We start from the raw sequence: 15,843 nt of genomic DNA on the forward strand, positions 1-15,843 counted from the left end.
ATAATAAAAAAAATATATATAAATAAAAAAAACATGAAAATATAGTAAAATATAATAGAGTTTAAATAATAATAATAATAATAATTATTATTATTATTATTATATATAATTGGTTTTGTAAGTAAGGGTAATCTAGTAAAATACTAAACTAGGTTATTAATTAAAACCTTCAAACAAATATATTTTTGTTGCAGTACCTAGATTGAACCAAACAACATTTGGTTATGTTTTATTCCCCATAACCTTGGTTATGTAATTACCTGATAATCACATAACTAAGATTATACATGATAACTTGAACCAAACGCACTATTAATGTCAACTATAAAACAACTCCATTGATATATTGGAGAACCTCGTAGACTGTTCCGGAAGTTATGATATTGTTGATATTTAAATTATCACTCAAGTACCTATGGTTCAATCCCTAACTACAATATATTTAAAAAAAAAAATCATCTAAATGCGCAACGTACATGCTTCCCAACTTACTTGACAAGTAATTAGATTAGCGTTTACCTGGCCTCGTGGTCTTGACGGCTTCCGAAGACCGATTCTTGCACCAAATCGATTAAGAAAACCGTAAAAGTGACAATCGTGTGCACTCGTATGATTTCCCCCCGTTCCGTGTTTGAATAATTTGGTAGTTACGTTATTGAATTAGCCGAATATCTATTATGTTTCAATTACTTGTTTGAGATGCAAAGGATTGATATCGACCTAATAAAGTTTTTCTAGGTCAACGGTCTCCTCGTTTTTTCAAGTGGATGACAAGTTCAAACAAACATCTCTTTCGTTAAATCAAAATAACCTTTTATGACAGCATAAAATGATACGGGTCAACATATTTTCATGGATCGATCAAGTTCATACTTGTTTGAGAAAGATTTAACTAGAGGTTAGGTAACGAAAAATTCTGATTGAAAATTAGACAACGAAAAATCCTAATTAAATGTTAGGTAATGAAAAAATCTCAGTGAGTAATATTAGATAATGAAAATCAACATTTTATAGTAGATGAGAACGTAAGAATTAGATTTTTAAATTAGTCATCTCAATAAAAAGGAGACAAATAAAATTCAAAGAAATGAAAGAAATTATTCATCTTGCTGACATCAAAATTTTTACTATCAATCAAATTTAAAGAAATGATCAAAGTTATTCGTCACATGTCTTTCCAATGCAACATTAAAGATTATATATGGTAATAAAAAACTTAGGTCTCTTTAAAAAACAAGTACCAAAATGCAAACCCTATTATGTTTTTATATTAAAACGATCCTTCTCGTAGCGATTAATTACTATACTATAAAATTATATAAAGTACTTTTATATATATATAAAAATTATTTATCAATTTGAGCAATATTAATTAATATTGATAAAATTATTTTAAAATTATTATAAAAAAAACAAAATCACTTTAAATAATTACGATAATGATTGAATGGTTGTAATAGTAAATAAGTCTACTATAATAATTTTATGATAATTCTAATTTTTTAAAAAATAATTTTAATCAATTTATAAAACATATTTTATATATAATTTTTTTATTGAGTTAAATTGACTATATTAGACTTTGATATTGTCTATCTTATGCTATACACTGGTATAATATTTTTTTAAACTTAGGGCTAGGGTTTAAGCGTTAGAATTTAGAAGGTAAGATTTAGCATTCAGTATTTAGGAAGTAAAAAAAACTAAATGTATAGTAAATATATATATCTTACTATTTTATTAAAAATCTTCTCCCTTTACTAATTAACTTTGGCGAAGCCTAAAATGAATTTACGTTACTATCCTTTTTTCTATTCACACTAAAAATAATTCCAAGGTTTATTAGTAATTTTACAAGCGAAACAATCAGTGATCTAGAGTTCGAGACTCAGCTACGACGTATTATTATGAATTTTTCTCATCATTAATTTTCTCTGGTTGTTTTATATAAAAAATTATAATTTTTTTTAATCTCACATCTTAGAATTGACGACATTATGATCAAAAAAATTTCTATAAATATTTTAGGCCGACGATATTAAAAAATATACTTTTCTTAGTTTTTTTACTAAGATAAGTATAATATTAAATTAAAATAATTTTTTCCATAGGGAAGTCCGTTAAAGTAGTTTATTGCTGTGATTCTCTAACGTCACCCGTCACCCTTGCATTATTGCACAAAGACCCAAATAATTTATATATTATTATATTACACACGCAACGCATGTGCACGATCATACTAGTATTTATTAATTTTGTGATGACTACAATAACACTAAAATAAAATTATTATAAAAAAACCCTTTAAATTTTTATTTTATTGAAAGAGATCTTTCCTCTTTTTTTTTCTTGGCTTCCAAATCGCGTGCAAGCATGATCTCCTTGCTCGAATCAGTGAGCAGTGCAAGAAAACAAAAGTATCAAAAATTGGATTTTGGAACGCAACTCACACGATGACGGCGTGGCCGTCCAAGGTGTATACTGTAGAGGATGTTGGTGGTGCCAGTGAAGTAGAGCACCAGCATGGTCAAGCCGCCGAAGGTGTAGAGGATGTTGAAGAACATGGTCAGTGTTTAGTTGAATAGGTGAAAACTATAGAGAGATGGTTTAATCGAACTTGGATGATGATGCGATGAATATACAGGGGATTAAATTTAGGATTAGAAAGTTAATCTTTCAATTAAAGTACTAGTCAAAATATGAGATACATCAGATCAACCTGAGCGAGAGGTCTGATCGGGACATCAAAGACTACCACCCGAATAAATCATAGGAACCCGACATTCTACTCCCCTACATCCTTCCTATCGGATCTCTGCCTTCTGGAGTTCTGTTATCCTATCTCCGCCTTTCGAGGCTCTGCTCTCCTACGTAAGTCCTTGTGATCGGATCTCCGTCTCTCGGTGCTTTACTCTCCTATGTCCTCATGATTCAATCACAGGAACACGAGGCTCTATTCCCTTGCATCCTCCTGCGTTCAGTTCCCAATTAACTCTGATCGGATCTCTGACTCGCAAGACCCTACTCCTCTCACCTCCCTATAAGATAGACAAACATATAAACAGACCCATTAGCTCATGATCAGAGGTTGGATCCATTTCTTTTACAAAGTCATTATCCCACTATTTGGGTCAAGTCCAGAAATCTAAATGGGGCTTTCAAGTCAGGAGCTCATTGCACAATTAATATCACACGTGGGACTGTCAGAGGCATGTGGGATCACATTTTTATACAAAATACGTAATACCAGTAGCATATGAGTGATAAGACTGCATAGTGCACACTATAGCAAAGATATAGAATTTGACATATCCCTTATGTTGATATGATGGTTAATTAATACGGGATCGCAAAGGTATTATAAAAGTGTCCCGCCCCCATGAGTGCAAGTACGCCTTTTACTTCAAAGACATTTTATATTTTTCTACTACTGTCCATCTTCCATATTTTCTCCACCTCACTGACTTGACCATCCGAGTGGTTGCGCCAGAGACCTCCTGACCTACTTGCTAATGCACCTTTTCCCCCTCCATTTTGTGATCTTTCATATTTTCTCCACCTCATTGACTTGACCATCCGAGTGGTTGCGCCAGAGATCTCCTGACCTACTTGCTAATGCACCTTTTTACACTCCATTTTGTGATCTTGCAAGTGACCACCTTCGAGGTTTGACAGGATCAGATGTCGTGATTCTTGAAGCTAGCATTCCCCTTCTCCCTTTTGGATCGGTACTCGATGTAGAGGACACCGATGAGGTGGGTGATTTAGCTCCCCATGAAGTGTAGAAGAGCTGCAGCATGATCCCTGACGCCATTCCTAGCTGCAAGAATGAGTACAACAACGCCAACAACACCTACACCACTTGCGGTCTGACTACCGGAAGTGGAAGTGTCATGCCGAAATGAAAAAAGGAGCAATCTTTAGGGTCAGATTGGGTTTAATTACCTGATTGGAGGCACAGTTGAACCATATAGAGTAGTCGTGCCAGAGCAGGTTCTTCATGCTGAACCCATCGCTCGGAGAACCTCCCTCACCATCGCCACCGCCGCCGACGTCGTCCACCATTTCACCATTTAAGGTGTTGTTGCTACACAACATGACGACCTCCTCTGCTTGAAGGAGGCACCCCAAGGTTGGCATGGGCTCCAGCCCATACTTGTTTTTTTTTAAAGTTAGTAGTATGTATTGGGATGCATTTTTTTTATTGGGCTTAAGTCCTAGGTAAATTATTTTAGTCTTTAACCTATTACAATTTTTTAGCCCATGGATTTTTTTTTAGACCAATAAAATATAGGTCATTTAAATAACTGATCAGTTTTCTCTCTTTTTGACATAATCTAAAACTCGACGATTATTTCTTATCGAGAAATGTTGCGCTCCACTGGTGCAACCATACAATCTCAAAATTGATTGAGGGTTTTTATTTCTCACACCATAAGGTTCATTTTGATATCAAGTTTGGGATGTAAAATATGAACTAATTTGAAACCCGAAACCCTAGCTCATGGCTCCATTTCTACTATGTTGTTCTTCAAATGTTCAAGGTATTTGATAATTTAATATAAATACTAAGAGTCCATTACACTGATAAAGAGCCAAGTCAAATTATTAGCAAATTGTTACTCTTCAATGTCGAGCTCTCTCAAGGATTTTTCATGTGCTATCATGCTTGTCACAATATGAAATTGAAGATGAATGAAGTATTGTATTTCCTTAAAGAGATTTTAGCATAGTTCACATCTCATGGTTTATCATTTTTCTTATGAAAACACACCTATAAAAAAAATGAAATGAGCTTTATGAAATTAAAACTTTGGAGTGTGTATCAGTGTATGATTTGCGTGTATTGTCAACTTTTTATTAGAATCAATCATTTGTAATATACATGAGATTATTTTAGATTGCACAAATGAGATTGGTAGTTTTCCAATCTAGCAAAAAACAAAAACTTTATGCTTTTTTTATTTTTTATAAGGAAAAATTTGCATGCAGTCCCCATTGACAAACACAACTTTGCATGACTCCCCATTAGAAAAAAATATTTGTTTTCACTCCCTATTCTAATATATTTACCTAATTGTCCATGATATTTTAAGTATAAAAAATCTAAAAATGAGTATAAATCCTCTTAAATTCAGTATATTAAACTAGAATCTAATATATTTTCTATCAAATTGAGTACGATTCTTTTTCCACCTCAATTGGATAGAAAATATACTAGATTTTCTTTAAATGATACTCAATTGGATGAAAAATATACTAAATTTTCTTTAAATGATATTCAATTGGATGAAAAATATACTAGATTTTTTTTTTCAAATGGTACTAAATTTAGGAGGAATTATATTAAATAGGAAAATAGTCGTACTTAATTGAATAGAAAATATACTCGATTCTAATTTAAAATGCTGAATTTAATAAAAATTATACTCATTTTTAGACTATTTATACCTAAAAAAATATATGAAGGACAATTTTAATAGAAAATATACTCGAATATACTAGATTTTTTTTAAATTATACTCAATTGGATAAAAAATATACTAATTTTTTTTTAAATGATACTTAATTGAATAGAAAATATATTAAATTTTCTTTTTACATGGTACTGAATTTAGGAGGAATTATATTAAAACAGAAAAAAAATATGCTCAATTTTATAAAAAATATACTCGATTCTAATATAAAGTGCTGAATTTAAGAAGAATTATACTCATTTTTTAATCTTTTGTATCTAAAAAATCTGAGGGATAATTAGGTCATAATATTTATATGAGAAAATTGAAACAAATAAAACTTTGTATGGAGGGAATGGAAATAAAATTTTTTATGAGTAAAGATTACATGCAAAATTCAAATTGTGATTAAAAATTTTTCTCTACTTTACTCTTAAATTTAATCATTTATAAATTTTATAAAAAAACAGTATGAGTTTCAAATTTTAAATTAATATTTTAGTTCTAAATAATAAGAAAAATAAAGATAATAATGCCGAGCTGAGCTCCATAAAATGTTGAAGCTTAGCTTGAGCTAAATGAAAATTTTTATAAAAATGAGTTTGATAAAATAAATAAATAAATTTAACTAGCCTTGAAAACCAAGCATTTGTTTGCTATAGCAATAAGATACTGAGGCCCTAGAAAAAAAAATACATTTATCAAACAATAATGAAACGACTCTCACAAACGAAATAATGATAGAGGCCCTAGAAAACAAAAGCAATTGTTACTTGATAACAAAGTGAGTGGTGTACGAGCACAGTGTGTTTTAGCTCTGTTAGTACAAGCAATAATTTTCATTAAAGCTATATCCAAAATGAGGCAGCATTAAAAGGTAACTTACCAGGAGTCTGATATCCTTAGATTACACAAATACATGTAAAACCTCGTCGCACCACATTTAGAGAGGAAGAATTAGCGGTTCTAAGATACCAAAAGCAGAGCACCATGGATTTCATTCCTATGTATATGGCTTACCAGGCAATCAGGTTCCAGATGCCTTAGTTGCAGTTTCACTTCCATTGTCACCAGAGTATGCAGGAGGCTGCACATTGTATGGCTGCTGCTGCTGCTGCTGCTGCTGCACATAACCTGGTTGGTTTTGAGTTGGCACACCATAGGGTTGCGGTTGACCATATCCAGGCTGGACAACAGCGGATTGCATATAGCTACCAGGAGGGGCTTGAGCTTGCTGACCTTGTCCATGAACTGACTGAGGAGCAGGTGGCTTCTGGACTTGAGGAGATTGTTCATAACTAGGTGGTGGCTTTTGACCATATCCAGTTGAGGGAGGGGGCTGGTTCCCATATCTTTGCAGTGATGTTGGAGGAATGCCATATCCAGATGCAAGAGTTCCTTGATACCCAGCAGTAGTAGTATTTGGTGGTTGACTCAATGGAGGTTGTTGAACTGCAGGTGCTTGAGTTGACCCACCCTGAGCACCATAAGCAGAGGCAGATCCATCTTGAGATTGGGTGCCCATTGTGCCATAGCTAAGAGTGGAAGCATAGGCCTGCTGATCATACCCACTCTGTGGGTTGGGCGCTGCCTCGGAATAAGCAGGAGCGCTGTATCCACTAGAAAATCCATCTTGCCCATAACCTTGTTGTCCAGCAGACGTCTGAGAGTAAGTGGCAGTACCATAGGAAGCCTGATTATTGTAATTAGGAAGTGGCTGCCCGTAGTTGTAGCCTGCAGTACCGTCAGTAGAGGATCCTCCAACAGTCTGTTGCTGCTGTTGAGATTGCTGATTGTAGTAATCATATCCAGAACCTGGTGCAGTTTTCTGAGTAGATTGATTGGATGTTTGATCCCATCCAGATGGAGGATAGCTTCCATAAGTTGATTGAGGCATATTATACTGAGGTGGTGGACCAGGATAAGCTCCAGGAGGCATGTAAGCATAACCAGGTTGCTGCGCGGGTGGCGCACTAGGTGCACCCCAGCTTGTTGGAGGACGGGGTGCATAGTAACCTTGCTGATATCCTCCAGAGGTAGCTGGATTTCTACCACGAGGCTGCATATATATATATATATTTATATTTATTTCATGTGAGCTTGTGCAGTAGTTTCAAGCGTACACAACAGAAAAAAAGTTGACAAAGAAATAGATATAGCATAATAAAAGGAGGCAAATGAAAAGGACCGGAGGAGCAATGCAAGCATTCATTGGATACTAGGAACAACACAACTTACCATGAGAAGAAATAAGTTCAAGGTACATTGAACGCCCACCTATCCAGTCCTGATATGAGACCTAACAGACTACCAAAGAAATCCACAAATCTAGACAAATAGTCTGAACACAGTAATTTATAATACCAAACATAACAAAAGGTTTAAGTCTAAGGTTACAAATATCTCAGAAAGACAATGTCGGTGAGCAACTGGCTTTTTCAAAAATAGTTTAGTAGAAGTATGACAATTTTTAAAAGATTTACCAGTGGATCTGTTTCCAACAACCATATAACTAGAAATTGTGGAATAGTTTGCAACTTTGAATTAGAAAAGAAAGATTGAGCAAAGGACTTGCACTAAGAAGCTTTTGACATTGTCCCTTCCACATCAATAAGGCAATAACCCTCCGGATCATATGTAGGAAAAGCCCTTGATCCAGAAGAACCATTCTTATAAGGTTTAAAAGCAGATTAATTATTTTACGTTTATATATAATAACAAATCCCAGTATTTCATGCATGATAAATAAAAATGTCGCAAGTCATCATCATAAATAGACAAGCTCACACCTGACAATTAAAAGGTTCCAAAGAAGTTGCCTGCAGCAAACAGATTGCAATATGAAGGATAAACAAAGATCATTTACAGTTCAAACAGCAACTCAACAATCTTATAAGATGAAAGAGACAATCTCATAACCAGAAATATTGCAACCCAACTGCAGGACAACTACGGAAAAAGATTCTCAAACTTATTCTGATGCCGACTATCATCTATAACCAACTTAAATGCACTAATCTATTGTGCTTCAAAATGCCCTATAAATTCTATGCCCACTCAAATTTTACCCTCCATTTTTCAGAAATCTCCATGAAAAGTTTGTATATTGACAATCAGATTTAAGAGAAAGGAATACAGATGGAAATGATATCATGCCACCCACAACAATGGCATGCAAATTACTCTCTTAAATATGATTAAATTTGTGAAACTCTTGGCCTTGAGCAGTCTTAAAAGGGTACAAAAAATGCTAGTACAATAGAAAGGGTTAACATGAAATTCACCTCCAATATAAACTTTGGAGGAAACAATCAGATATCATCACTATAACGGGTTCAATAACAACAAAACCTCACAGGATACACCTAAATGTCAATTAACAATTAAAGTGAGTTAAAGCTCAATACCGTACCAGAGCCAAGCCAATTACATCCTCACCCCATAAGTTATGCCTAACAATTAGAATAGTTCAATAACAAAATTCAAATTAAGACACAAAAGCATATACTTTTGTCCAGTGACCCCTTGATCTCCATCTACGGCCTTGGATATTTAACCTGGGTAGATCCAACTAATCATGATATTAATACAACCTAGAACTATATCACAAAGAGAGGGAAGTTAACAACAATATGTATCAAATGAGTACAAAGGTTCGGCAACTAACAGATGAAATGGAGAAAGATTTACCCTTTCTGTGCTCGAGCAGAGTCAGAATCTCAGAAATATGTTCATTCTGATACTAATAAATCAATAGAATTGATAAACTCTATATCAAGAGAAATCATTTTAAAGAGAAGACAAAATCTCTTGTGAACAATGCAAAGCCTAAATTTTTTGCTATCTTCAAGGAAGTTACTTTCTAGTCCTTCCATCCAACAAGAAGTTGTGCCTAGCCTTCCAGACAAGAAGACAAAATATAAAATTCTAATAATCTCCAGACACGAGAGGCATCATCACTCGAGATAGAATTTAGGACCAAGAAGTCTGAATGCATGGTTAATTTCATTCCATCCATATGACAAGCTATCTCTAGCCTTCCATCCATGACAAGATAAAATAAAATTCAACTGTTATCCAGTCATGAGAAACATCATCATTTGACATAGAATTTAGTAACAAAAACCCAGGATGTGCAGTCATTATTTCATTCATAAGTATTATCTGGTCATTGCTATTAAGATTTATAATCTCCTCATGATGCTCTATAAAATCAGGATCTTCAACAATAAGAATGAATTGAAAATTTTTACACATTAACCAATCACACTTGTTCAGGAAAATTAACAAAACTGAATTAACTATTCTCAACATTGTTGCAATCCGCAATCGAGGAAAATATCTATCAAGTACATTATTTTGACTACTTATAAAGAGTAAGACTTGAAGAGAGACTAGCTTGGCACACACATCTGTTGCACAAACTATCAAGCTAACAAGCTGAAAGACTCCAGGACAATAGTACAAAGTGCGTATTAAATCAAACTGGAGAACAGCCTGGTAGTCTCAATAATAATATACCAGATATCACCACTTCAAGAAGAGAACAATTACGCATGTTGCACCAAAATACAGACGATGCGAAAAACAATAAACCATATAACAAAACTACATAAATCAAATGCAATGACTCCAATTGAAGTTGCAAACACCATATGACAACCTGGTAATACAAGATAATTGATCCAAAAATATGATATGTACAGTGATTGGCCAAAGCTTCTTAAGGCCTCAAGCCCAATGTGATGATAATACCCATGTCTAAATCTTAGCAACCTCCCTTATCCTTAACTTCCCAAATGGGACTAAATTGAGATTTGACCAACTCTCCCACTACATGATGTCCTGCATGATTACCCAGCCACATACATTATTCAAAATTATCCCTAACCTGTTAACCAGTGACATATGAAGTTTAATCCAATGGAAGGTCCACCACAATAGGCATTCCGGAACTAGGTTGTACTGATTCTAACTGTTAACTCATACAAATGTGAAAATATTTATTGACCTGACAAGACAAACCCCAATATGAAATGCTTCAACAAAAAGTTGGTGATAGTTCCCTTTTTTATCTAAGACTTATGAACATCTTTTTCCTTTTCCATGTGGGACTAATCTGAGATGTCACACCACATTTTCTATTAACAAAATGACAAATTCCATGTTTCTTAAACAAACATTTTGGAAATTAATACTAATACGGATGACTGTAAAATCAAAGGAGAAAAGTACAAACTAGAAGTTTATGGGATACCTGGAATAAATATCATGAAATGGCTTCATCAATTCAAAATTAGTAAAGAAGTAAATAAATAGCATTAAATAAAGCCAAAAATTGAGTTAGTTACTGCAAATACATTTGAAGAACTAAACATGGAAGTCATAAAAGGACAAGTGCAAAAAGTGGTTAAAAAGCCAACTGCACAACAATATCTGAAAAGTTATATCAAACTACCATAGTTCTTTTATCATAAAATTTAGGAATAATTCATACCTCACTAATAATAATTTCATTGACCAACTGTTTTGCAATTTCAATCTGCTCCTGCGTGCCATCTATATATACTGTTCTTTCAGTTGATGTATCACCAGGAGGTGGATGGAGAGGTATCACCTACAACCAAATGCTCCAGATTATCATAGATACAAAAGTATCATGACTACTTAATAATTTCCAAAACATTTATCAAGCAGCAAGGAGCCAGAGAATAATGACTTGCTAAAGTTCATTCCATATACTAGAAAAATAGAAAGAGCATAAAGTGCCTTGCTAAAGACAATGTAAGCAAATTACCAAAAGCATCACAAACTGAGAATGGTTAAACAGAAAGAACAAAAAGAGGTACATCAGAGCATGCATTTATACATAAGCATCACTGATATCAAGTGTATTTAGCAAATAGATATATTGACAAAAATTCAAAAATATTTTAAAAGCCGCAACAAACTCAGGAGAGAAGAGGAAGACAATACTGAGCAAAGAAAGTGGCCACTTATTCTCTTTCTCACCACTGCACTATCTAATCACAATACCATTTAATTAGTAAAGAATATACGAGAGCAAGATTCCAGAATCACTGCATCAAAAAGTATAAAGAATTAAACAAGTCAAAAGCAAGATTGGAGCCAATAGCAATGACCCTGTGAGAACAGAAATATGTCCTCATGAAAGAAGAGGTTGAGCTAAGACTACAGGGAGGGGTGGGAGCTGGGTAAATATAAGAGATTAGTGTTGGCGGAAGAGAGATGGTCATATTATGCATATAGAGAGAGAAGTTGATAGGATTTAAACATTTTACTGAATAATTAAAAGGCACTTGCACAACCACATACTGTGAGTGAGGCAGTAATATTTACTAAAACCCCAGCACTACCTAACAAGATTTCGACACACAATGATTGATGATGAAACAAATCCTAAGAAGACATTAAAGCAACCAATCAGGATTTGGAAAGAGTTGAAAATTTAATCAACTATATGAACAAGTCCCTCACCAAAAGGCCAAAACTGATTTACAATAAATTTTGGATTTAAAAGTCAGATCCTCCATGTCATGCACTTTTCACAAATAAAATAGGAAATTTTGCATGAAATCAATTATAATTGAAATCTGTTAGGGGGAAGTGCTAAAAACATTAATTGGCAAAAGATGCAAACCTGGATACGTGCACCAGATTTAGCTTGCATACTCTTTATAGTTTCACCACCTTTACCAATAACAAGACCAACCTGAAAGAATGATCAAACTAAAAGGTTCACAAACTGTATAACACAAAGTTTATATAACTGTATCTTGACAAAATACCTTGTTGTTTGGAACCTTCATCTGAAATTGTTCTGCACCAGGTTGAACACTACCAAATTTCTGAGATGCAATGGTGGAAGAAGCCCCAGCATCAGCCTAGAAAAGTAATTTTGTCATAAAAAATTGTGGTCAACACAAAATATCCTCAATTGACCATAGCAATCAATTTATAGATACCAGAATAAAACCAATACCTCAGCAAGCACATCATTAATTAACTGTTCAGCTTTGCTAATCTGTTCAGACGTACCCACAATTTCCACTGACCTAGTCAGTGAATTAGGATTGGCATCCATATCTCTAGTTACTTGAATCTTTGCCCCTGATTGAAGTTGAAGATATTTGATAGTTTCTCCACTCTTTCCAATAATTACACCAACCTGAGATGAAATATTAAACAATAAATGTCAGTAACCCATATATATGATAACTAACCAATTTAACTACATGACACGACAAGATGACAAAAAAAAGAGAAACAGATATCATACCCTTCCATTTGGAATTTCAATCTTTTTGTTTGAATTCTGAAAACCATAAGTTGGTATTGGATGAGAAGTCATGCCAATTTGAGAAGTTACTGTTTGGCTCAAATGCTTTAGTGTAAAATCTGACAATTGTGGAAATATCAATCATTAAACTTATTGTTGAAAAGAGCTAAAAGGCTCAAATATACTGCAAGACAATTGTGAAGCATCATCACAAAAGTTACATAAAAAAAATATATTAAACCACTACCAAAAGATATTTTATGAATAAAAGAAATGTTTATCTACAGAGAATTGTACAAATTACTTTGTAAATTGCATATGAACAATGGCAACATGGTGACAATTGAGCAAATAGTCAAATGATTGATGTTCAAATGGATTTGTTAAACTTTATAGAGGGTTCAAGGTATGATAGCAAAGATCTCTTTTGTGGCTCCTAAATTGCACTCGCATGTTCAAGCACCATGCTAAAAGACACTTTAGATCTGACTGACTTGACAGTTAATGCTATGCAACCTGGCAAAAAAAAAATAGTATAACTACTTAAGCGCTTAGCTAAAATTGAAAATTTTAGCTAGACATAAATGAGGCTCCAAAACCAGCCAACATATGGATACCACCAGTGACGCAGAACACTTTGTTACAGTGATCCATAATCCTATGCATCTCCGCTTAAGAACACGTGAAAAATAGAGATATGGTAGCAGTCTAGCAGCTGAAGGAAAGCACCTTAGGCAGACATGGAGAAATCATGTTTTGTCATTGAGACTTGAGGGTTCTACTTTAAGTATACACTAGCAAAGCAGACAACATAATTTTTGTATTTCCAAAAAAGCACCAATTGGCACCTCTGAAGTCGAGTTCAGATGGGTAATGGGGGAAAAATGCCACACACAATATTTCCCTAATTTTTCTCACATACACATATGTGCAGATGAATTTCTAGATAAGGTTGGCACTGCTCGGTGGTTGGTAATGATAAAACTATTATTTATTTCTCTCCAACTAAGCCATCCAATGCTCTTGAATCACATGCACCTGAAATTCAATGAATTGACTGAGTTCTTTGTGTATAGCAAGTCTATGTATCAGGACTTTTTCCATCCGAGTTTCATTATGCATCTGATGCGTGTCCTGATCTTAAAATTAGAATGAATGTCCTGGAAAACTCGGATGAATGAAAAGATGCCAAACACCAAGGCGAGTGCTTTCTGCCCTAATTATGTTCAAACATACTCAGAAAGTATCTTCTTATCATATGCAAATTATTTCTGTGTCACTAACTGAACACCAAGACAACCAAAAAAGCTCCAATCAAACATACGGTTATATATCAGGGGGAAAAAAACTTAGCAGATTCATCGTGTACAAAAATACAAAATAAAAAGTCAAAACACACGGTTATGTATCAGAGTCGAATAAGGATCAGTAGAGATAACAGCCAGCGCACAGTCGTAAAGAGAAGAAACAGAAGAACCTAAGAATCCAATCAAACCCATGACAACACTTACCACTCGGAGCAGAGCCAAAGCCTCTGTCCCTCAAATCGTCTGTGCCTCCGGCTGTCTCAACCCTCGGTCGCTTGGCCTCGGCGTCATTGAACAGCCTCGCTGCGATCTCCTGGGCCCGCTGTTTGGCGAGCTCGATTCCATCGAGGGGCAGAGGAACGCTCTTGTAAGATAGTTGGGCGGGGGAAGCACCGCCCGAACCACCGTCAGGAGACGAGGAGGCGATCGGTGCCGAGAAGCCTGACATCCTCCTCGTGGGCAGCGAAGGGGCGACTCCATCCGCCGGATTACCGAACTTTCGCTTGTTATCGGGTCGAGAAGAATAGTGAAGGTCGTCCGCCATGAGAGCGATGTCGGCTCAGCTATCGCAAAGATTGGGGAGCAGTGGCAGCCATGGACGTGAATTGTAAACCCTAAACTGTGGGCTGCTAGGGGCGGCGCAGTTATTAGTTTGACTGGTAAAAAAATAACAAATAAAAAAAAAGCGCGTCATTATTTGTAAAATCTTAGTCGGACGTTTCAATTAAAATTAAATTGGCATCTCATTTAGTACGAACGACTCCAAATATCCTTAACTATTTGATCTTCACTGTTTTAGTGTACAGAAGTTAGTAGGTAGTTTTAACCGTGTGTAAAAATTAGTTGTTAGTTTTAATTTTATATTATTCGAATTTTATTTTTGTTAGTGATAATATGTTTAAAATAATATTTTAATAAGTAAAAAAATTAATAGGACTTTATCACACCTATTATATTTGAAATGAGTATTATTTGCTAATGATTAAAATCATTAAACTAGTTCTACAACGTAAAGAAGATGACTGTTAACTTCTAATGATTAATTTATATTAATTTTATTTATTTGAGAGTAATAACTTAGTTAAAATAATATTTTAATGGTCAAAAATAAACTAAGGGAACTTCATCACATCCACTATATTTAAAATGAGTATTATCTTATTATGATTGATCGTGTAAAAGTTAGCTGATAAAATATGTAGATGATTGCTGCTAGCTTCTATAATAGTGTGATTAACTTATATTAATTTTACTTATTTTTTGAGAGTGATAGCATGGTTAAAATAATATTTCAATAAGCAAAACAAATTAACCTATTACACCTACTGATCCTGTCTGGAAGCTGAGAAAACGAACCTGCCGGTGTGACGTGTCTGGAAGGTTGACCGCATCCCCATGACTCAGTCGATGATCTGTCCTCTACGTTGACCAGATCGTCAGAAGTCCTCCTCCGGTCAACTGTACCTGTATCCAGCGACCAGGTTCCCCCGGTCTCTGGTACCTCGGTGCTCGAGGCGAATCCCACAAATGCATAAATATCCGGATAATAATGGAATATTGAAATAAATGCAAAGAAGGTACGAGAACGTACCCTGGCCCAGGGGGGCGCCCTCGGATGGATGGATGAGCTGATAGTGATGCTGATCAAGTCATAGCGCGATGGCCTGTGATCTAATGTAGCAGGAGTCCAAAGAGACGGCTCGCAGGCCGGATAATATCTGCAACTCCTAAGCATAATAACTCATCAGCTTAATAATGACGTGAATAGTGAAACCCATTG

The 15,843-nt window shown here is 34.8% G+C and overlaps 1 protein-coding gene across 1 annotated transcript; it reads right to left on the reverse strand.

Annotated features, from left to right (window-relative positions):
• Window positions 1-6,206: 6,206 nt before the first annotated feature.
• LOC121991832 (far upstream element-binding protein 2-like) lies at window positions 6,207-14,696 on the reverse strand. Its single transcript, XM_042545888.1, has 7 exons — window positions 14,268-14,696; window positions 12,757-12,875; window positions 12,460-12,645; window positions 12,266-12,361; window positions 12,118-12,189; window positions 10,954-11,073; window positions 6,207-7,515 (listed from the first exon to the last, which is right to left on the reverse strand). Exons 1-7 carry the CDS (start codon window positions 14,605-14,607, stop codon window positions 6,484-6,486), a joined length of 1,965 nt encoding a protein of 654 aa, XP_042401822.1. The 5' UTR covers window positions 14,608-14,696; the 3' UTR covers window positions 6,207-6,483.
• Window positions 14,697-15,843: the final 1,147 nt, after the last annotated feature.

The sequence above is a fragment of the Zingiber officinale genome, chromosome 6B, assembly GCF_018446385.1.
Source record: "Zingiber officinale cultivar Zhangliang chromosome 6B, Zo_v1.1, whole genome shotgun sequence".
Taxonomy (NCBI): Eukaryota; Viridiplantae; Streptophyta; class Magnoliopsida; order Zingiberales; family Zingiberaceae; genus Zingiber; species Zingiber officinale.